The 22,051-nt window shown below is 49.4% G+C and overlaps 2 protein-coding genes across 3 annotated transcripts; both read right to left on the minus strand.

Moving 5' to 3' along the window:
* On the minus strand, positions 1 to 11,555 carry Plin1 (perilipin 1). 2 transcript variants are annotated; one of them, XM_028754877.1, is made up of 9 exons: positions 10,939 to 11,370; positions 10,793 to 10,851; positions 8,424 to 8,628; positions 6,594 to 6,676; positions 5,021 to 5,285; positions 4,571 to 4,743; positions 2,415 to 2,615; positions 1,634 to 1,879; positions 1 to 804 (listed from the first exon to the last, which is right to left on the minus strand). In XM_028754877.1, exons 2-9 carry the CDS (start codon positions 10,835 to 10,837, stop codon positions 466 to 468), a joined length of 1,557 nt encoding a protein of 518 aa, XP_028610710.1. In that variant the 5' UTR covers positions 10,838 to 10,851; positions 10,939 to 11,370; the 3' UTR covers positions 1 to 465. The 2 variants fall into 2 exon arrangements, with proteins under 2 accessions (XP_028610710.1, XP_028610709.1); XM_028754876.1 differs by lacking the exon at positions 10,939 to 11,370 and adding an exon at positions 11,462 to 11,555 and having other exon boundaries at positions 210 to 804.
* Positions 11,556 to 14,576: 3,021 nt separating this feature from the next.
* On the minus strand, positions 14,577 to 21,604 carry Pex11a (peroxisomal biogenesis factor 11 alpha). Its single transcript, XM_028754846.1, has 3 exons — positions 21,443 to 21,604; positions 18,843 to 18,958; positions 14,577 to 16,587 (listed from the first exon to the last, which is right to left on the minus strand). The coding sequence occupies exons 1-3, from the start codon at positions 21,496 to 21,498 to the stop codon at positions 16,019 to 16,021; spliced, it is 741 nt and encodes a 246-aa protein (XP_028610679.1). The 5' UTR covers positions 21,499 to 21,604; the 3' UTR covers positions 14,577 to 16,018.
* Between the last annotated feature and the right edge of the window lie 447 nt (positions 21,605 to 22,051).

Genomic DNA, 22,051 nt, shown 5'->3' on the forward strand with positions numbered 1-22,051 from the left:
GAATGAGGAGGGGAGGAGGGGGAGGAGGAGGAGGAGGAAAGAAGAATAGAGGGAGAAGGAAGACAAGAGGAAAGGAAAAGGAAAGAAAAGGAACTGTCAACTGACCCACTTCTTTTGGCAATAAATGCATGTCCACAGAGAAGGGAATTTTAGAACTAGCCAGGTGTCACTTGGCAACAAGTTTTGTTAAAGAAGTGAGAAATCCAATTAAGCAATTGCTTTTATAGTTTTTTAAAAAAAAAAGCCATAAGAGATTCTGCCAACGAGAGAGGAGAAGAGAGTCGACCGCTGCTCTGGTGCCCCTTAAATACTGGCTCTGATGGTCAAGCCCCCAAAGGATGCTTTAGAAATGATGTGTTCCTCGAGAGCATCGTGGGGTTGTGGCTCGGGTTCCTAAGAGGCCACCCTTGGGCAGAAGCGACCTTCCTGTGGGGTGGCGCCGGGGCGAGCAGAGGCGCAGGCTGCTCAACTCTTCTTGCGCAGCTGGTTGTACTGCGCGCGGCCCAGGATGGGCTCCATGACGCTGGGCCGGAAGAAGCTGTCGCTGACCCTGCGCGCAGGCTTCTCCCTGGGCATAGCCAGGAAGCCGGAACGCGCTGACGTCTCGGTTTTGTCGTCCAGGCCCGGGCAGGAGGGCGCGCTGAGACCCCGCACGCTGCGCAAGCTGCCGCGGGGCTGGCCGGGGCGCGGCGTGGACTCCGGGCTGGCGGGCCGCGCCCCCGACCCTTTGCGCTCCGCCTCTGCTGGAGGGTTGTCGATGTCTCGGAATTCACTCTCGGGCTCCATCAAGGACAGCCTGGGAAGCTGACATCCGGGTACCCTTGTTAGGGATCCCTCTCCAAGGAGTCACCACCCTTTCTGTGACCTTTGGCCTGGTTCTCCCGGGGGGCTGCCATCACAGGGACACAGACTGAGGTGTAGGCCATTAGGATGGGGGTGGGGATCCGGGAGACTCCTGGGGTTCTAAGGGCTCTAATCGCCTCTGGTAGAAGGAGGAGTCCCCATCCTTGGAGCGTGCCACCTCTCCCAGTTTCCGTATGTTTGGGACCAAATACAAGTAAGCTTGACTGCCAAGCTCTTAATAGCAATGACTAAGTAACCTTTCCCCTGGCCAGATCTAGGGTCGCCTGTTCCACTAAGCTCTCCTTCAGCCTGCTCAACCTGTAACTTCCATTGGAGAGGGTCTCAAGGACTCCCAATAGGACAGCATTAGTGTCCCTTGGCTTTTCTTTTTTTTCTCCCCCTGTTGGTGATAGAATTGACATAGGGCCAGCTGCTGTCCCCAGATGCATAGCCTACTGTTCAAGGTACCCTGAAAGCCTATTGGATGGTGGCATGTAAACCTACCAAGGCCCTTCCTCCAGAATCTGAAGAGGGAGGGCCGAGCCACTAGGGACACACAAACAAATGATTCTATCATCAAGTGGGAGGCACAAGGCAGGGGGTGGGGTGGGGGTGGGGATCTGAGGTCAGGGCTGTGAACATCTGTACTTCGGGCTGGGAAAGATCAGTGTATAAGAAGGTTCTGAGCGCTGAGGGTTGGAGAAGGGTCTCCAGGGACTGGATGAAAAGAGGGTCTACATCAGTCAAATCTACCTTGGGAATCAGAAGGTGGCCCTGGGGCAGGACTCACCGGCACATAGTGTACCACAGTGTCTACCACGTTATCCGTAACACCCTTCAGGGCATCGGATAGGGACATGGCCCTCCCTTTGGTGGAGGAGACAGCCTGGGCTGGTGTGAGGTGCAGGATCCTTCCCACCGTGCCCAGCACAGCCGCAGGTGCCCATGTCACTGCTGAGATGGTGTTCCGGAGAGTCTTCTGCATGGTGTGTACCACACCACCCAGGAGGCCTCTCGGGTTGGGCAGGGCTGTTACCTGTGGGCCAGAGAACCATTAGCCCCTGCCCTATATCAGCTCCTCTGACCCTTTCCCCAACCAACCGCCCCAGCTAGAGAAGGAATGTAGACACAAAAGAAACAAGAAGAAAGGAAGGAAGGAAGGAAGGAAGGAAGGAAGGAAGGAAGGAAGGAAGGAAGGAGGGAGGGAGGGAGGGAGGGAGGGAGGAAGGAAGAAGGAAGGGAGGGAGGGAGGCTGAAAGCGAGGAAGGGATGGAGGGAGTGAGGGAGGGAGGAAGGCAAAAATCTAAGACTGGGTCTGTCCCTAGCTGTAGGGAGTGGCCCTGGTCATGTTACTTCCTCTTTCTGAACCCCAGTCTCTTCCTCTACAAAATGGAACAACAATCCCTGCCCTGCCTACTTTTATTGATATTGTGATGCCCATTGAGTGACATAGTGATACTTTGTTGGCTGTGGGTTTGAGGGTGATTTGGGGACAGGGTCCTTTATTCTACCCCATTCCCCTCCTTCTCACTCCCCCGACATGAGCTGTGAGGCCTTCTCTCTCTTGTCACCTCTCTGAGCTCGTTCTCCTCGCCTTCTGATTCCTCTTCTTCCTCCTCCTCGTCTGTCTCTTCTCCCTCTGTGTCCGTCTGGTCCTCGTGGTTCTCATCCTGGGAGGCTGCCAGCTTGTGCAGCCAGGGTACCCTCACCTCACTCTGCCGCCGGGACACCACCTGCATGGCTGCTGATGCACCCCATTGGGCCAGGCTGCTCTAGGGGGGGACAGCAACAGACACCTGCTCAGCAGACCCCTCTAGGGTGAAAAGCCCTTGTCACAGGAGCAGGGTAGGGTGGTGGACAGAGCCTGGTTTTTTAAAAACATATTTAAAAATTTCATTTTATGTGTATCCATGTGCACCACCTGTGTGCTGGTACCCACGGAGGTCAGAAGAGAGCATCCGATTCCCTTGACCTGGAGTTGTGGATGGTTGTGAGCCACCATGTCTATGCTGGGAACTGAACCTAGGTCCTCTGCAAGAGCAACAAGTGTCCTTAACCACTGAGCCACCTAGCTAGCTTCTCCCCCCACCCCCACCCCAGCATTTTGATTAGTAAAAGCTTATGGAGGAAGCTATGTTAGTGATGTGTGCTGTCACACACCGATAGCACAGAGCTCTGTGAGTTCTTGTAAGCACACTGTATGTAACCAGAGCAGATCAAGACAGAGACTATTCCACACCACACAAGACTCTCCCGGGTGTCCCCAGTCTGTATCCCCCGTCTGTAGCCCTCTTCTGACTTCTACAGCCACATATACTTTCTGGCTACTCTCTTTCCTTTTTAGTGTTGGGATGGAAGCCAGGGTCCTTCCATGCAAAGCTGGAGCTACACCCCCAACCTCTGGGCCCATTTATTTACTTTCTTTCTTATCTTTACTTTTATCTATGGAAACAAAGTTTCACTATGTAACCTGGCTGGCTGGAACTCACTATGTAGACCAGGCTAGGCCCTAAACTTGCAGTGACCCTCCTTGTTTCTTCAAAGAACCAACTCCCGAGAGTTGCTTTTGACCTTGGCACTAGTGCCCCCGTGACATCCATCCATCCATATCTCAGAAAGAGTGGAGGAGATGACACACAGAGTAATAATAAAACAACAATTTGAAAAGTGAACCACTCACATCTGGATGTAATGGGAAACACTCACATCTGGATGTGATGGGAAACACTTGTAATCTCAACACTTGGAAGGTTGAGCCAAGAGGATTGCCACAAATTCAAGGCTAACCTGGGCTACAGAATCAGACCTTGTCTCAAAAAACCAAATCAATCAATGAAAGCTTAAAAGATAATGAAAGTAAAGGGACCTTTCTCATGACTGAAAAGCAGTCGTCCTTTCCCGCTGACTTCCAGGTTTTTTCTTCTTGAAATCCTATGAATATTTGGTCTCACGTATGCCCAGGCTAGACCCACCTCCAAGTTCTAATTTTGTTATTTGTCTCTGGTCTTCTGTTTATTTGTAGAGGATCTTTTGTTGTTGTCTTTTGAAATGACTTCTCACCATTCAGCTCTGTGTGGTCTGGAACTTGTTCTATAGACAGGAATGATCTCAAACTTGAAGAAATCCTCCTGCCTCTACCTCCCAACTGTGGAGATTACAGTATGTTCTAACACACCTGACTTTAATATTGCTTTTTCCCCCTTGCTTTTTCTTTCCTTTTTTTTCCAATTTAGTTTCTCATTAAGTTCCTTTAAAAAAATTAAAAATCATCCTAACTGTATCAAGATGAATAGAGAAGCAGCTTTGCCTGAGTGTACTGGGGAAGCTAAAAACCCTAGAAGGGAGGACTGGAAATCTGTATAGTGAGAGATGATAGCTAGCAGGTCTCTCGTCCATGGAACAGGTTTTACGATTTTTGTTTGTGAGTGACACGTCTACTGTTTTGATAGCAAACGGGGGTGGGAAGGCAAACGTAAGAGGCCTACATGGGGTCATAAAGGCTAGGAGTCAGAGACACTCAGAGGCAAGGTGGTGGGGCAGGACCACCCCTCAGTTTGCATTATGTCCTTTTTCTTCTTCCATGGCCTAGACAAACTAGTCCACCATCCTCTTAGGACCCCTGGCTTTATGTCTAAAGTCCCAGTCCAGCTTGAAGGATGTTTCCAAGACAGAAGGGACCAGGAAAGCCACAGAGCAGGGCCAGGCAGAACTCAGAGCAGACACTCACCAGGGGTGCCACACCCGGGATCCACATGGCCAGAGAGTGGCCCTGCTTCAGGGCCCACGCTGTGGTCTGCATGGTGTGTCGAGAAAGAGTGTTGGCCAGGGTGCTGACCCTCCTCACGAGGCTTGGTTTGGCCTTGGGAGCCTTCTGGGTCTTCTGCCTTCCAGAAGAAGAGGCTAGATAACAATATGGGAGGAAACAGATCAAAGAGGGCCTGAGGGGCAAAATAAGAAATGGACCTTGAGGTGGAAAACCATGACCCCACTGGTGATAGCCAATGCCAAGCTCTTACATTTGGGGTGGGGGAACTCAAGCCTGGGAATCCTCTGAAGATTCTGAGGAACATTCCCTATCCCAGAGCAGGGCCAATAAGACCTGCAGCCTTCCACTGATCCTCGGGGCTGAGCAGCCAGCTGGTTCCCAGGGAAGCCAGCCAGTCTGAACAGTAGATACCTGACTCCGCCTTGTCTGGTGGCAAGAGGAACTCCACCACCTTCTCGATGCTTCCCAGAGCCAGATCAGCCCCTCCAGAGGCCAGTCGGCCGACTCGGGTGTTGGCGGCATATTCCACTGTCTCTTTGGCCATCCCCAAGGCGAGCTCGCAGCCGGCCAGAGTGGCCCCCAGAACCTTGTCAGAAGTGCTTGCAATGGGCACACTGATGCTGTTCCTGGCACTTCGAAGGCGGGTAGAGATGGTGCCCTTCAGTTCAGAGGCGATCTGAGGAGTGTTGGGAGATGGTCAGCTATGTGGAATCCCTCACAGGCCCTGAGCCCAGCAGCTCCCTGGAGGGCCCTATTTAAAGGCCCAGGGCCAGGCATGGCAGCACACACCTGTAATGTAAGGACTGGAGACTGGCACAAAAGGGTCACCAAGAGTTAGTGCTACCTTTGGCTACATAGTGAGTTCCAGACCAGCCTGGGCTACATTATAAGACTCTGTCTCAAAAACCCGAAAGAAATAGATGATGATGATGGTGATGGTGATGGTGATGGTGATGATGATGATAAGACTCAGGAACCAGCAATAATATGTGGGAAGAGAAGACCCCGACCTTTGCTGTACTAGCTACCTGGGTCTCCTGGCTTCTCCACAATACCTGAAGAGCTGGCCTTAGAGGATAGCCCCAAAGCCAAAGCCTTGCCTGTTGGCACCTGTCCTGATTCACTTCATTCACACAAGGCACCCCCTCTTCTGAAGCCCTACCCTTGCTCCTCTGTCTTTCCCTCACACACTGTTCGCACCGACTGGTCCAAGTTTTACAGTGGGGTAGTTAACCTTCTTCCTCCTGAGAGAGACCCTGGGAGCACCTCTCTAGCAAAGACAAGTTGACTATCTGGAGTACCAGAGAGCAGGCGACTAGCAGGCCTGCCCCCTAGTGGCCCTCACCTCAGGCCGTTTACTCATCTGCACAGTGTGGGTAGCAAAGTTCATTACCAAGAATGACCCATGAGGACTCTATGAAGCCCGTGCTGTGGCTGTTGGCAAGGTCAGGGCGCAGGGGAGATTTGTAAGAAAGATTGGTGGTTGCTCAGTAAAACACACGAGGTCATAGGCCTTACTGAAGCCAGCACTGGATAAAGGTAGATAAAGGTGTGCCCAGGGGGAAGTGACTTCTTTAGTCTCGTGGTCCTTAAAAGGTCGGATTTCAAGGCCATGTGCGTAATCCTGAGATCTCATGGAGTGGGACCCAAGCTCTTAGGTAGCTGTTCTCGACAAGTAGCCTTGTGCAAGCACACAGAGTCTCAGATCCCGGGGCCAGGGATTCAGAAAGGTGTGCAACTATGGAAGGGTCCTGTTAAGGTAGCCCTTCCTTCCTTTTGAGGACCATAAAAGTGTCTATCTGAGCTTGTCTGAGGCACATACCTGTTATCCCAGACACCCCAACTCTACCTGGGCCCACAGGAAGAAGAGGGGTCTCTACTCATCCCCATGAACACAGAAAGTTGCACAGTCAGACTGTCAGTTGTTCTCCATGAAAAGAGGTCCCAACGGAGTATAGGGAGCACCAGGGAAGAGAGGACTCACCTTTTCTGGAGGGTATTGAAGCGCTGGGATCTTTTCCTCCAGGTGGTCCAGTCCTCTGCAGGCCAACTCATTGGCAGCTGTGACTGAAAGGGAAGGGCCACGCTGGGGTGATCCCTGCCTGCTCCTGAGGAACTAACAGTGGCCTCCGTCTCAAAGAAAGTACAATGGAGCCCACAGATCCAGCCCTGCTGCTTCCAGGGCATTTGGGGACCAGAGAGTCTTTGTTATATTTAACCCTCATGTACTTATGATTCCTTGAGAGCAGGGTCATTTTGGAGTCGGTGGGACCTGTGATCAAGGCCTCGCACCTCCACTTATACAGCAAGTGGCTTTAGCAATCCCTTCTGTCTGGTAAGACTTCCTATTCTTTAATCGCTAGGGTCCTGGGTAGTAGCTCTCTGCTGCCCCCTCCTGTCAGGAGTCAGAACCATCAGGCTCTGGTTCCGCGGTTGGATAGGCAAACCTGTGCTGAGTGATGGCTGTTCTATGAATGACCACCAAGCACTTTTCTCTTCCCTCCCCGCCTCTCCATTCAGGGTTATGTGGACGTGAGGAAGGTGGCACCGGGGCCTTTGCACTAGCCTCAGTGAGACCAGGTTCACTTAGTCCTGGAGATGATGAACTCACAGCCAGAGTCTCTCCCTAGAACCAGCTTTAACCTCCAACTGTCAAGATGGCTGAAAGCTGACAGGGAGGAGAAAGAAGTTGCCCCTGGGAGTGGGACAAGCCACAGAGGATGCAGACAGGAGACTGCCCACGGTCTGCTGAGGGTGCAGGCTTTGTGGTCAAGGTCATGGAAGGCACAGATTCAAAGGGTATTTATAGATCCTCTTTCATGTTTCTTTCAAGTAACAAAGTGCCCAGAGGACTTGGCTGTCTTCTGATTGAACAGAATGAGGGCTTCCAGGAGGGCTAGCCTAGGGCCTGAGACATTTTTATTATCTTGCTATCAGTAGCTGAATGTGTTTTTCCTTGGACAACTTTATTTATGCATATGGTGCATTTTCTCACTCTTATCCCTGGGTCTTCTCAATTGCTCTCCCACTCTTGTCAATCCCCATGTTCGTTTCTCATGTCCTTGTCATTTTGTTTTGTCGCTCACAGAATTCAACCAGGACCATCTACGTGACCACAGATTTTAAGTGGAGCTCTAAGTCTTCCTTGCCTGGGTGCTGGGTAGAATTCTCACAACTCGCAAGCCTCTAACAGGATGGTAGAAGATGCTAGATTTCTCAGTGCTGCTAAGAGTTCCCCCGCGTCCTGCCAAAAGCTGAGTCTTCGGGACCACCATACTTTGAGATGGAGGCAGAATAACGGAGATGGGGCGAGCCTCTTAAGGCTCACCTGGATGGACCCTTGTTTTTGCCACCAGTAGCTCTCTGCTGCCCCCACTTGTCGGGAGCCAGTATCAGCAGCAGCTGGGTGAGTGGGCCTTCTCTCTCCTTAAGCCTTCAGCTTTGCTAGGCCAGTTTTCCTGTGAGATTTTGCTGGTTTGTGATACTGCTGCTTCTGTTGCATTTGGAGTTGGGGTTGGCTAAATGTCCTGCCACTGGCCCTACTCTCACTGCTGCTCACAGAGAGTTGCCCACCTTCCCCCAGCCCCGCCCCACTCCCGGACATTCTTTATAGGCTGGGCTACAGCTGAGGCAAGTATAGGCACGTGTCTGTAGAGGAGATGACCAGGAAGTTGATATAGGCAAGCAAGGGAAGCAGTCAGGGAAGTGGACAAACGAACTGTGAGATGATCAGAAAGACCGACAAACAGACAGGCAGACGCGCAGAAAGGATCACTGGACGGGCAGGATGCCATGGAGCTCTATGAGGACTCACACTGGGTGGACAGCCGGCGGACCACTGGCTCCATGCTCCAGGCAGCCAGGTTGCTGGCACCCTGTACACCCTTCTCATAAGCATTGCACACAGAGGCCACCAGGGGGTGGGCTTCTTTGGTGCTGTTGTAAGTCTTCTGGAAGCACTCACAGGTCCCGCTCACCACAGGCAGCTGCAGAACTCTCTGGAGCACATTCTCCTGCTCCTGTCAGCAAAGAAAGAGTCAGATGCTCCCACCCCCAATCAACCTCCTCGAGAGCTGACTCTTGCTAGGATCATGCATGTCGTCGGCGAGGCCAACCCAAGTCTAAGGGAAGCAAGGTATCTCCAAATGGCCCGTTCATGAGAACACGAGGAAGCCCACAGGGAAAACGGGACCCAGCCTGCCACGCCTTCCCAGTCACCACCTATACTCTTGAGAAGTCCTCAGTCTCTAGGAACCAAGTCAAACTCCATCCCCACTCCCAGCTCATCCCTTGTAGACTGATTACAGAGAGAAAGTCAATGCTTGGGGGTTGTAGTCCACCTTCAACCAGTATCTTCATCTAAACATTTTCATGGTCTTTCTGAGGTGCTGGACCCATGCCTATGGATGCTGGACCACTGCCAAATAGGCTCTCCTCCACTCCCACATCCCTTGTGACTTGATAGAATATTCTTCCCTCACTATCACCATCTCTGTGAGACAGGTGATGTACATCTCACGTATCCCTGGATGCGTTTGAACTTGGTGCATACTTGAGGATGAGCTGGAGATCCTAACCCTACTGATTCCATCTCCCAGTGCTGGGATTACAAGCATGTGTCGTGCGTCACTAGAATCAACTTTCGACTGTCTTCCATCATGGTTGTGTCTGTCCTTGGGCTGCTCTGCCACCCTGTCCTGATTATGTGTATATGTCTCCTTTACTCCCAGTAGAACGGCCTCTAGTCTCCAGTGCCTGTCTGAAAGCCTAACCCTGGAGAAACAAGCCACACAGAGGGCTGCACCTTGTAAAATGTTCAAGTAAAGCCCCCCCTTCTTTTTTTGATAGAGTCTCACCATGTAGCTCTGGCTGTCCTGGAATTGACTCTATAGACCAGGCTGGCCTCAAACTCACAGAGATCTTTTTGCCTCTGCTTCCCAAGTGCTGGGATTAAAGGCATGCACCACCACTGCCTAGCCAGTTCCTATCTTAGTTTATAAATGGGTCAGTCACTCGATGGACCTGTGATCTTTTCCTCTTGACACCCTAAAGTTTGGCATGGCCTTTCTTAAAATACGACACTCCGTGTTTAAGTTGGCAGTCCAGTGAGCTGTGGGGTGTCCTGGGGTCATCTCTTCTTATTCAGATGCCATACTTTTATCAAAACATTTTGCTTTGTCAGCTCTTGCATAATTAAACTTTAGAAAGTAGAAAAAGCCCAATCTGTGAGTGAGAGAGCAATTCTCATCATGGGGTAGGAAGCTACATTCAGTGGCAGCTCTAGTGTTCCTGGATACTGGTCGGGTGCCTGGAACATCTTAATCTTCCCTGAAGTTCACTGTAGATGCTTCCTGTGACTTGCTCTGCTTACAGGAGGCTGAGTTAACAGAGCCATCAAGGGATTCTGACTACAGGAGGAAACACCTTCTTTAATGTTTTGGGCAGAGCATTCAAGGGTTGTTTCCGACAAAGCTAAAGGAGAAATGAGCCGGAAATGGAAGAAGCCACTAGTCATTAGTTAGAAGGTTTGAAGTTTCTCCGGACTCATTGACACCTCTCTCATGATTTAGTACAAAACAAGGCAGTTGCCCCCAGTATAAAGCTTAGTTAAAGCCTGATTTGGAGTGAGTCTCAGCTCTTCCAGGGTCATACATCTGGATTTCACTATCTGAACTGGGTCCAGATTAGAGAGGCCTTGGCAAAAGATGTCAAGGACACATAAAAGTATCAGAATTACTCAAAATCATGGTGAAAACAGAGCCAGAGCTAAACACTGGACACACTAAATTCCCAATCCATTCCCACGCATGGCAGCACAGGCTTTGTGCTGCAGATGAGGGTCACAGGCTGAAGCCAAAGCCACAGAATGCATGGGCTCTGTAGGGCACACACATTCTTCTGGGTGGTGGACTTGCGCCTCTGAGTTTAGGACCAGGTGGTTTCTTTCCCTCTGTCTCTCCTGAGGCCCCAGCCAGCATTCCTATCTTTTTCTGCACAGCTCTTAGACCTCGATAGCCATCTTTTCTACCCCCAGTTCTCCCAAATACCCCTGTGAAAGGTGGCAAGGACAGGAAAAAGTCGGACAGTGAGTTCGGAACCCAAGGTAGACATCTTGCTCCTGTCTGTTTATCCCTCCCCTCTTGGTCACCCATTCCCCACCTCACAGGAGCCCAGGTCACTTACAGGGAGGTCTCCATCCAGCAGAGTTGGGCCCTTGTTCATTGACATCCTTACTGTCCACGCTGCAAAGCAGAATCCCAGATCCATCAGAAGCCCGCAGGCTTGTATTCCACAGGCTCCCTCCCTGCCTCTCACAGCTACCCTCTCACCATCTGGGAGCTCAGCTGGCCTAGGTTGGAGGTCAAATGACACATAGGGGAGGCTGCTCCTGGAAGTCCCAATACAACGAGTCGCCTATCTGCTCAAAATGAGCTCCGTGATCAGCTAAAAATTAATGTTTTTTTTTTAAAGGGCTCAAGATAAATGAAAATGTTGGTAATGAGATAAAGATACTGAGATGAGAAACAGTTTAGGACAAAATCTGGGGCTCCTCAAAGAGAGACTGAAGAACGAGTGTTGGGTAGAGTTTAGTCTTTTCTTCAGAACAAAATTCTAGTTAATTCCTGTTGCCCTCTACTGCCAGCTAGGTTAAGCCTTCTCTCAAAGAGCTGTCTTCTGGGTAAGTCAACAGGCCCTCTGTGCCCGTGGTCTTTCATTCTTTTCCTCAGGGGTCTCCCTGCAGGTCTCTGCATCCCTTGGTAATTTCCCCCAGATGCTCTTTCTCCCAGCTCCTTGTCTTTAACACCAAGAAAGCAGCCAGGTAAGGCAGACACCCAAGAACCCCACACTCACAGCAGCTGACAGCCACCTCAGTCTCAGACAACCCAGCTGTGGAAGGTCTCCTCCTCAGAAACACTTGCAGCCACTCCAGGGAATCTTGGGCAATGCCTCTCAGACCTCCCAGCTAGAGGAGGGCAAAGAGGAAGAGAAGGCTGGGCCAGCCCATTGCCATAGCTGTCTGACCCAGGGTGTCCCCTGGGCTCATCCTAACTTCTAGGGGGGGATGCTTAGCCAACAAAGAGGTGGTTCTCAGAGAGGGAGGGCTCATTTGTCAGAGCCCAGAGATGATATTCCAGAATATTTCTGGCTTTCAATTGACAAAACTTGATTTCCATAAAGAAGCTACTGCGATGTGTGTCATTAAACTCCTAAACTCCAAAAGTTACATGTAATTCCATAATCTTTGGTCCCTTTCCTGAGAAGTTTCTAGGGGACAATATACAAACATTATCCCATCCTTTCTTGTTTGCTAGCAAGGATGACTATTGAACAGCATGATTCAAACCCATACAGGGATAGGGTTCACTTTAATGTATTAGTCTACAGCTATCAAGATTAATTACCTGCAAATAATAATAATAATAATAAAAAGACAAGATAGAGTGGTGAGAGTTGAGTTCTTAGCAACCTGGGCACTGAGGGAGTCTTTTCATCCTCTGTAAAGCTCCAGAGTTAAAGAAAACATTTTGAAGCTGGATGTTGTGACACATGCCAGTAATCTAAGAACTCAGGAGCCTGAGATAGAATTGACAATTTGAGGGTAGCCTGAGCTAAATATAAATAGCAAGCTTGTGTATCAGAAAGCTAGGGGATGAGGGCAGAGCTCCATGCCAGAGTGCTGGCTTGCCTCACATGTTGAAGGCCCTGGTTTTGATCTTCAGCACTGAGGAAAGGAAAGAGGGAAGGAGGCATGGATGGAGGGAGAAAGGGAAGGAGGGACAAAGGGAGGGAGACAGGGAGGGAGACAGGGAGGGAGGGAGGGAGAGAGAGAGAGAAAGAGAGAGAGGGGCAGAGGGAAGGAGAGAGGGAAGGAGGGATGAAATTTTACTTAGCCTGAGACACCACTAGAACAAGAAGGAGAACTATTTGGTTTTCTTCACCTAAGTCTGGACAAGTAAAGGTGTTGACAAGCTGGGTTTGTTTGTCTGTTTGTCTGTTTGGTTGGTTGGTTGGTTGGTTGATTGTTTTTGTCAACCAGTGGTACCTAGACAGCCAAGAACTATTCATTGCTATTCCTTCCTCAACAGGGACTCAACCCAACCTCAAATTTTAGTCCCTGATTAAAATTGATGGAACACTGTGGTGCCAACTGGTGTCTTCAGACCGACTAGAAAGGGCCTCTTAATCACAATGAATAAGAGGAAAACACTGTTAGTCACTGCTTAGCAGATGTGTATGCTGTTGAGTCTATTAAGTTGTTAGCGTGGGTAACAGGATAGAAAAGCACTGGGTAAGGTCACCAAAATGGCTCATCAGGTCAAGGTGATTGCTACTAAGACCAACCACTTGAATTTGATCCCTGGGTCCCACAGAGTTGGAGGAGAGAACTGACCGTGGCTCTTTCCCTTGTCACCTTTCACATGTCCTCTGACCTTCATATGTATGCTATGACATTTGAGCACGTGTATAAGAATGCGTGTGTGTGTGTGTGTCCAAGTGTGCACACTCACATGCACACACACACCAAATACATGCATAAATGTAATAACAGTAAGGGTGTGAGAAACAGCTACAGAGAGATCCTTGGTAGTAAATTTTATCTTCAGTATAATAAAACAGGGAACAAGATGCCAGGAGAGAGGGGGTGTGGAGCAAGGAGCTTCCAAAAGAGGTGATAAATCTGTGAAGCATCTGATACTTATTAATCTGAGCTTTTGGGCCGTAAGACAGCAGTGGAGAAGGAGGGAAGCGTGTAAAGTGGCCTCTGCCTTTGCTTCAAGGTTCAGGACAAGCAATCTGGGAGGCTTGCATCTGGACACAGCCCAGGCTAAAGGGCAGCCTCCCTTCCCGGGCTATGGCTTTGGGCCAGAGAGGATATAGGGCTCTGTGCCTGAAAGCTCTGCTGACAAAGCTGGTCCTTTGGCTGATTCTAGGATGTAGGTGAAAGGTGACAAGGGAAAGAGCCAGGCAAATCCTAAGGGCGAGGGCGGGCGAGAGGCAGTTCTCCGCTACAGGGGGATGGGCAGAGATGGGCGATCTCATGCTGCTCCCCTCCTTCTACTGCGGGAGAGCAGGGATCTTGGCCGTTCTGTGCACAGGTGGGTTCCCCAAGCCAAGCAGCCACCCATATGCTTGCTGTGTCAGTGCTTGGCAGCAATGCTCAAACTGTCGGTGTGCTGTCCTGTATAGCCCTGTGGTTGACAAAGTTGGTTTCTTTAAAAAACACAGAACTAGTATGGGAATGTTTTCCTTTTAATTCCAGGTTTGGGGATGTAGGACTGCTTCACAGCCGGTGACTATGATTTGCCGCATGCTTGGATGCTGTTGGTTGTGGTTTGCCAAGTAGTCGTGTGCAGAGACAAAAAGAAGAAAATAGGTATCCTGAAGGTGAAGCTCAAACTTGCCCCCAGGAACTCAGTGCCCCTAATCAGCAGGGAGAAGTCTAATAATGATATAGTCGCCCTCTTTCCTACCCCAGACTTTATTCAGGCATTTCTTTCTCTCCTACCTACTGTTGGGGTTGAAAGGGGAGAAGAGGGGTAGAAAAGGGTGGAAGAGAAAAAACTCACAAAGTAGCCACAGGTCCAGCTACACAGCCCCTCGGGGCTTGCCGGTGTTTGAAATCCCTCACAAACGTGGACCCAGGTAGAAAGGGCTCGCTGAGGAGGAAGATCCGAGGATGAGATAGCAGGGCCCACTGAGGTTTACAGACTCTAGAAGATGGCAGTTCTCCACCCTCCCAACACCTTCTCTAACGTGTAAGATCTAAAGGTACCAAAACAGATACCTACAAAACACTGCCATGCACTCCAGGCAGGCTTCTACAGGAAGAAGCTGGCCAGCCAATGCCAGGGAACCTCTCAACCCAGAGCTTCGACATAGTCCCTGTGCCTTCCTCCCGGTCCTGCACCTTGTCATTCCTGAGCTCCCACGGACTCCAATCCAGACACGTTCACAGACGCATGAGTCAATTTTATCTAGAAATTTATTAGACATAATTAATGTTACGGTACAAATAGGAATTTGCTGGTATTTGTCTTGTTTTAGCCACTTTATCTCAATGACCCCTCCTCTCCAAAAAAAGTTTTTTCAAAGCACATTATCATTTTAAAAATAGAGTGCCAAGGGCCTGAGTCCACTTTTCAAGACTCTTGTTCACATTCACGGGAAGCAGCTACTTAGTGCATAGTTCTCATTAACACCTAAATACACGTGGCTTTGTAGGTGCTGACACACGCCCACCTGCTGGCCAGTGTCTCCCACTCCACACACTAAACTAACCAAGCTCAAGACAGGAAGACTGAACCATGAAGAGCGAGCATGGGCAAATGCACTGACTCGGCCCCACGTCCTCTCCACTGGCCCTACTGCTCTTTCTCCTGTCCCTCCCAGTTGTCCTGAGAAAATCGGGTTTGTCGCAGAAAACTGACATTCCTACATTCGTAGACAGAAAAATTTTAATTCTCTTATTTTGATAAAGATTACTGTGGAATTGCCCAAACTGTTATATAGCTTTAAATAAAACCAACCTGGGTGAGCCTCCATTGCTTTGTGCTTCAGAGACTAGAACACAGACCATCAGTTGAACTTCCAGGCCTGGTGGGGGTGGGGGGCATGTTAAGGGGTAAAGGGCTCTGAGCCTGGAAACGCTGCTGGAGGTCAGGAGGTCACAGGAATCATCTTGGTAAGCCTCAGAATGAAGCTGTGCCATCGGCTTTGTTTTGTACTGTCAACTTCCTTATCTGTGATGGATTATGTAATAGACAGCAGTGACCTCCCACCTACTTTCACCTCTGGTCCCCTCCGGTGCTTTCTTGTTTACTCATAGCACTACCTGTGCACACAGCTTCCACTGCAAAGGTGGTGATGTTTTTCTGGGTCTACTTCTGGACATGGTCAGGACACAACTGCGGCAGTGACTTCGGCAGTGACCGGGGCCAACAGGTTAAGAGGCTCTGAGCCCAGCTCCCCTCCATCCCACTACTGACATCTGTGGGGACGGGGGATAACAACAGACGGGAGAAAAGGGAAACCTTAACCAGAGCTAGGAGTGCTGAGCTCCAGCCCTGATGTGCTTGTGTGAAATCAAGGACCCATGCAACCCGATCTGTAATTCTTGTTTCTTTGGGTCTTTTATGATTTCTTTCCTTTCCATCTTTATTTGTTCAGCATAAGCTCTTACTATTTATGTAAAAGATGCTCAGTAATGTTAGCTGAAGGGAAAATGTTCAGAAGTTACTGCAGCATTTACAAAAAACATATCAGTCTTCATGCACCATTGTTGGTCCTACCTCTGCTCACATCACAGGTTGGTAAGATGCTCACATGATTAAAAAAAATTAAGTAGACATCGTGACAAAAACTAATGTTTGTTCCACTGAACTGCTAGCCTTAAAGCTTCCAAACTCCCTAGCGGGCCTTCAGTTTCAGCTGAGGGTACACTACAGTGATGAGCCCAGCCAAAGAAGACACGAGGCCTCCAAATCCGACCACGCCGAGATTGGACTTGTAGATCCCAAGCTGGTTCAAAGGGATCAGGATGTCACAGAAGTTCTTCACGGTGTCCAGGAGCAAGGGAGGATGTCGCTTTAGAGACTGAAATAGGAGGAAGAGGAAGGACTGGAGCCATTCACTTTCTTCATTAGCCACGCTGTACTTAGGAGGGTCCCGGGAAGATTTCTCTCTCTCTGCTCTGTCACGTGCAACTTGTCCCATCTGCAGCAAGATTTCATACAGATCCCGGACCAGGCTCAGCAAGAGGAAATAGTAGTAGTGGCGGGCTGCCCACATTTGCCATTTCTCTCTGTTGATTCCAGAGGTAAGACCCACACTCTTCGCCCAGAGGACAGTGTCACAGATGTAATAAACCACGCGGTTCAGGTTGGCTAATGTCAGGCATAAGCGGGGCACAAGATCAGTGGCTTGGATGCTCTGCTCAGTTGCCTGGATGGCATGGAGCACGTTGCCTAGTCTGAACCCTGTAAAAAGAACCCACAGAATTAAGACTTTATTAGTATTTACTGGGAGGCAGAAGTCCTATGGCGAGTTAAGGACTGAGAACACAGCAGCTGATGTCAGGTGAAGCTCAGTCTTAGTGGAGGAAAGAAGCCCTACAGTGATCCTGCAAAGCCCAAGAGACAGTGACCTTGACAACTTCTCATCTCGTTCCAAGGTGTGCCTTAGCATTCATTTCCAGTATATTCCAGGCAAGGCTATCATGGATGTGTGTTCCCCTCTAGACTTCAGAAGGAAAGAGTAGTTAACATGACCTCCGGGTCCAACACTCTCACACGTTTGATTTCCCGTTTATGGTGGTTTAAGTAAGAATGATTCCTCCTCCCCACAACAGGGCATTAGTCACAGGGAGTGGGACTCCTTGAGGATTAGAAGGACTAGGAGGTATGGCCTTGCTGGAAGAAGTTTGTCACTAGGGAGTGGGGTGGTGGGGTTTCGAGAGCCCAGGCCCAAGCCCAGGTCCAGTTGTCCACCCCCATACCACCCCTTCCTCTTCTTCCTTCCCTGTCCCCCCACCTCCCATCAAGACGGAGCTCTTAGCCAGTCCTCCAGCAGCACACCTGCCTGCCACCATGTTCCCTGTAGCCACGTTTCCAGCCATGATGACTGTAACAGATTAAGTCCCCGAAGCTGTGAGCAAGCCCCCAATTAAATGCGAGGGCTGGCTTGATCATGTTTCTTCACAGCAACTACACAGGGACTAAGGCGTCATCAAAAGGGCGCCTTTGGCAAAGCAGCGTTATCATCTATCCCCTAGCCTGCCTATGGAAGAAGAGCGAAGAGGAACGGCAGGACTGAGTGGCTGCAGTGATCGGCAGTCATGTGGCACTCCTAAGTGAAACTTAACCAACCACTGTAATGTGTCCTTATGCAAGCATGCAATCAGTCAATTAGTGGTCATCCATGCATAGGTGTCTACGGGGCACCCGGAGATGAGTCATTTGGCTTAGTAACCGCCCAGAGGCGGCTACTCTCCAAACACATACAATCCCACAAGAGTACTTGACATTATTTTACCACATACTCCAGAGCAGTATATGAAATGGCCGTTTCCAAACTGGAGTTTCGGGTTCTCGTTCCAGTTCTCATTCCAGCCAGCTGGATGGCATGGGATTAAGTACTTTCTGGACTTTCAAGCCAGTGAAACTCTAAAGGACACCTCAGCAATGACATTCTAGAGAATTTATGGCAGAATTTCATATCTTGGCCTTCAGAGCCATCCAGAAATCTTACTCAACCCTTCCCTATCCTCTTGTTGACTATTTAAGTGTCTCTCTACCAAACCAGTTTTTCCGTTTGACACTGATCCCCTGTGAGAGCATGTTGTAAGGACAAGCTTTGCTTCTAACAGTCCTGAGCCTCTGCTGGGGGAAATCTCCCTTTTAGATAACTGTTTCTCCAGCCACAACTTAAATCATACCTCCTCCAAAATATTTTTTTCCCTCTGCCCCAGCCATCATATTTGGCACTGAGTATAATTTATAACGTGACTCTTTACCTGTCCCATAAAGTTGAGGCATGCGCCTTTATAAAGCAGGTATTCCACACAACTCATCACTATGGGGTGACCTACATGTCATCCCGATATGTCTGCTGACCTACTGTTGAAACATCTGTTATCCAGCAAACAATGGAGTCAGGCAGGCAATTGCTCTGAGAAGCACGGGGTTTCCCAGGATGATGAGGACGAAAGAGTATTGGTCAGGACAACCCCTGCCTGCACTCTTTGCCTTTCACAGAGCTACCTGGCATGCAGTCTAGGGAACTGTATTCATCTAGATCCTCCACTAATCCTCAAGAGAGGAGGAGGAAAGGCACGTGGTCTAGGATATGGCTATCCTGTTCCATAGAACGTAAGGCCTGATGCTAGGCCAAAGCTCATGCTGGGCATTGCTAATACATTCTGAGAACCAATGTGAGTTGGCATACTGTGTGCCCACTGGCTATGACTATGTGATGTGAACTGGCATACTGTGTGCCCCACTGGCTATAACTATGCAGGAGGATATGGTATGGCACCAAATGCAAACAGAGGGAGACATGTGTGAATGCTCTACAGCAAACCATTCAACCTTCTTGGGGTCTCCAGACAGGGCTGCTGTCAGCTTCCTTGTAGACTTGGGTGACTGGAAATGAAGACCTTGAAAGCATGTTGTAAACTCCAGGGTCAGAGGTTTTCAAACCAGAAGCCACCGTCCCTCGAGAGACAGGTACTTACATTTACGGCCAGCGCTCACACTGGACTCCAGACTCTTGAGCTTCATTGCCAGCGCCTCTCTGCCAGCCTTAGACTCTAACAAATATCTAAGCAACATGCATGCATGCTGAGTGGCTCTGAAATGGAAAAAAAAAAAAAAACGAGGAAAGTGGTTTACAAACCAAATGAAGTTTGACTCATGAAGGGAAGGAGAAACATATCAAAAAGCAAAGAGAAGCATCGTGCTGAGGCAGAACTTCTGGGAAGGTTTCTCATGCTGACGCTCTTACAAAAGCAGCATTCTGCAATAGTCCTTGCACAGGAGGGCCAAAGGGTGAGCATGTGGAGGGAATGGGACACAAAGGTTAGGGAAGAGGACTCCGCAGTCATGCAGGGTGTAGCTCCCCCAAAGCCCTCTGCTGGCACAGAAAAATGGACGGACTCAAAGTGAGAGGATGCACAGAGATGTCTCTCAGCTCCACAAAGGTTCACATTTGCTATGTGCCCCTATATGGAATGACTTTCAGATCTCTAAAACGAACAAAAATCTGCCACATAGTTTAAACTGACTACTTATGTGACAGGAAGCAAACTCAAAAAAACCAAGTGAAGAATCCAGTCTCAGCATTCAGTTGTTAAACCTTAAGGACCAACTACACACCAGCATAGTAATACACTCAATAAATTGATTATTATCACACCAGCTATGATAACAACAACATGGTGGTGAATACAACAAATAAATTAGAATCACAGACATCCAAATGCATCTGCAGCCTACTTAATTAAAGTAGGTGCTGGGCTGGGTGTGGTGGTGCACACCTTTGTTCCCAGCATTCAGGAGGCAGAGGAAGGCAGATCTCTGTTGAGGTCAGGCCCAGCCTGGTCTACATAGAGAATTCTGGGTCAGCCAGGGCTATATAGTGAGACTCTGTTCAAACAAAACAAAAGGACAACAACAACAAACAAAAATCAGTGGGTGCTGGTCCCTACTGTCTTAGAACTGCAAACTGCACTGGCATCACTGCATGATTTAAATATTCTTCTCAGTAGAATTGTGGCACAGGGCTGTCTACAACTCCAGCACTCAGAAGACTGAGAGAAGAGAACTGTGGTGTAGTTTGGCTACACAGTAAGACTTTCTCAAAATACATAAACCAATCCTCCCAAAGTGGTACATTTTCCACAATGACAAGCTAGTTTTGTAATAAAGTAAAAAAGAGGGAACAAGGGTGACTAGAAGACAGAATTCACTCTCTGGCCAGAGGCTCACACTGTTCGTCACACAGCTTCCTCTCTCAGGTTTGGTCCAATAGTGGGTCTGAAAACGGCATTATTTTAGGAACGCTAGTGTGTTTGTTTGCTCATGGCTATATACAGATTCTTAAAAGGGTTGGGAAATAAAATTTTGCTGAATTCATATATTTTTGGGGGGGGTTCTTTTTTGGGGGGAGGGGGGTTCGAGACAGGGTTTCTCTGTGTAACCCTGGCTGTCCTGGAACTCACTCTGTAGTCCAGGCTGGCCTCGAACTCAGAAATCCGCCTGCCTCTGCCTCCCAAGTGCTGGGATTAAATGCCTGTGCCACCACTGCCCGGCAAATTTATATATCTTAAAGACAGTGCACGGTACATTCTGGACGCACTAAAATTGTATGTGTTGGCTTTTAATGAACCATGAATATTATTCAACCATTCTGAGAATCTATCAAGTTAAACAGAAAGGCACCATGGCTAAGAGTCAGGCTGGCGCTGGACTCAACTGTGTGGACTTGCATCTTTTGGCTCTGTCACATTAGTTCCTTCTAACCTCCTGGTTCAGTTTCTCTATATGTGAAATTAGAATATTAAAATATCTCCTCCACAGGGCTGCAATGGAGGGCTCCTCAAGTCTCACCATTAGGACTTTTCTTACTTGTATGTTTAGCTTATATTAGCGGTTGGCCACTTAAACATCTGGAAGAGAAGAGTTGTTAAATAAAACTCCTATGTTTCACCCTCCCCCCTTTCCTTTTCTTTTAAATGATCATCGAGCAGCATTCAAATTTCTCTTTTCAAAAAAAAAAAAAAAAACGAAGTAGGGTTAGTTTTAAACACGCATTTGTGATCGCAAAAGTACGCCGTGTACTTTGGAGGTATCGTTCAAACATGTTGTCCATTGTCCATCTTACAGTTTACAAAGCAGCTTTATAACAGTTGATATCTCCAAGGCGCAGACTGGACCAAAATGAAGATAAGGAAAACAAATCTGTCTTTCCGTGTATAAGACTTCACCGGCGCTCCAATCTCCAGGTGTTCTGTTTCCTTAGGTACAAAAGAAACCCAAAGTTTTTCTGGAAAAAAACTTTAGGAAAGATGTTGAGCAGCGCGGGGGCTCAGTTTCCCTCTCCCGAGGAAAGTTAGGAGATCCGCACTCAAGGGCGGCTGTCACATCCAGAGACACCGGGGTGGCTGGCTCGCACAGCCCCTCTGGGTTCGCAGGGAGGAGGGACACGGGTCTCAGCTCCTCAGTGGGAGCTGGCCGCCTCCTCCTGCCTCGATTTACCCGGCTATTACCTCTTTGTCGGAGAAGAAATACTTGGTCCTGAAGAGACCGGGGCGGAGGCCGACGGCACCTGACTCACCTGAAAAGTCGGTCCCGGCCCTGGCTTTGGTTGGCGACTCGGATGAAGGCGTCCATGGCTCCCACCCACAGCCACGCGTTGCTCCCGCTCCCTCGTGGGTCCTCTGGGACGTCGCTGGTCCCGGGGGACTGCGGGGATCAGATTAGTCTCCGGGTGGGTGGGACCGCGTCTCTCCGCCCACACGGGGGTGGGCACACCTTAGGAAGCACGGACTTTTAGAGTTCCGGTTGGGACCGGAAGTGGTAGTTACTAAGGCGACGCCAAGCCACAAGCCGATGTGAGCGAAGCTGAGTTTCACAAGGTCGGCGGCTCTCCGTGTCCTTCTGTCTGGTCAGGTAGAGGCACTGAGTGGGTCAGTCCCCTGCCTCGGGCTTCCAGGTGTCCCCAGGTACCCACGAACCCCATCAGGAATGCTAAATGGTCTTCTCAGGCGGAGAACCCCTAAGTGCTTGGAGACCGCAGGCTTCATCCTTTCCCTCCCCAGGGTCAGGCCTTACGATGCAGGCAACAGAGCTAGGTCAGTTCCTGGAATGTGTTTCCAGCAGGAGAGTGGGGGTAAAGTGAGAGAGAGAGAGAGAGAGAGAGAGAGAGAGAGAGAGAGAGAGAGAG

The sequence above is a fragment of the Grammomys surdaster genome, unplaced genomic scaffold, assembly GCF_004785775.1.
Source record: "Grammomys surdaster isolate TR1022 unplaced genomic scaffold, NIH_TR_1.0 126036, whole genome shotgun sequence".
NCBI classification, from domain to species: Eukaryota; Metazoa; Chordata; class Mammalia; order Rodentia; family Muridae; genus Grammomys; species Grammomys surdaster.

Bases quoted from the DNA above. Each gene is read 5' to 3' on its own strand.
- Plin1 (XM_028754877.1), bottom strand. From the start codon at position 10,837: ATGTCAATGAACAAGGGCCCAACTCTGCTGGATGGAGACCTCCCT. The intron at 4,744-5,020 runs GTATCTACTGTT...ATTGTTATCTAG, and splicing joins ACCAGACAAGGCGGAGTCAG to CCTCTTCTTCTGGAAGGCAG. The intron at 805-1,633 runs GTGAGTCCTGCC...CCCGGATGTCAG, and splicing joins CTGTGGTACACTATGTGCCG to CTTCCCAGGCTGTCCTTGAT.
- Pex11a (XM_028754846.1), bottom strand. From the start codon at position 21,498: ATGGACGCCTTCATCCGAGTCGCCAACCAAAGCCAGGGCCGGGACCGA. The intron at 18,959-21,442 runs GTGAGTCAGGTG...TTTCCATTTCAG, and splicing joins GGCCGGGACCGACTTTTCAG to AGCCACTCAGCATGCATGCA. The intron at 16,588-18,842 runs GTAAGTACCTGT...TTCTTTTTACAG, and splicing joins TGTGAGCGCTGGCCGTAAAT to GGTTCAGACTAGGCAACGTG.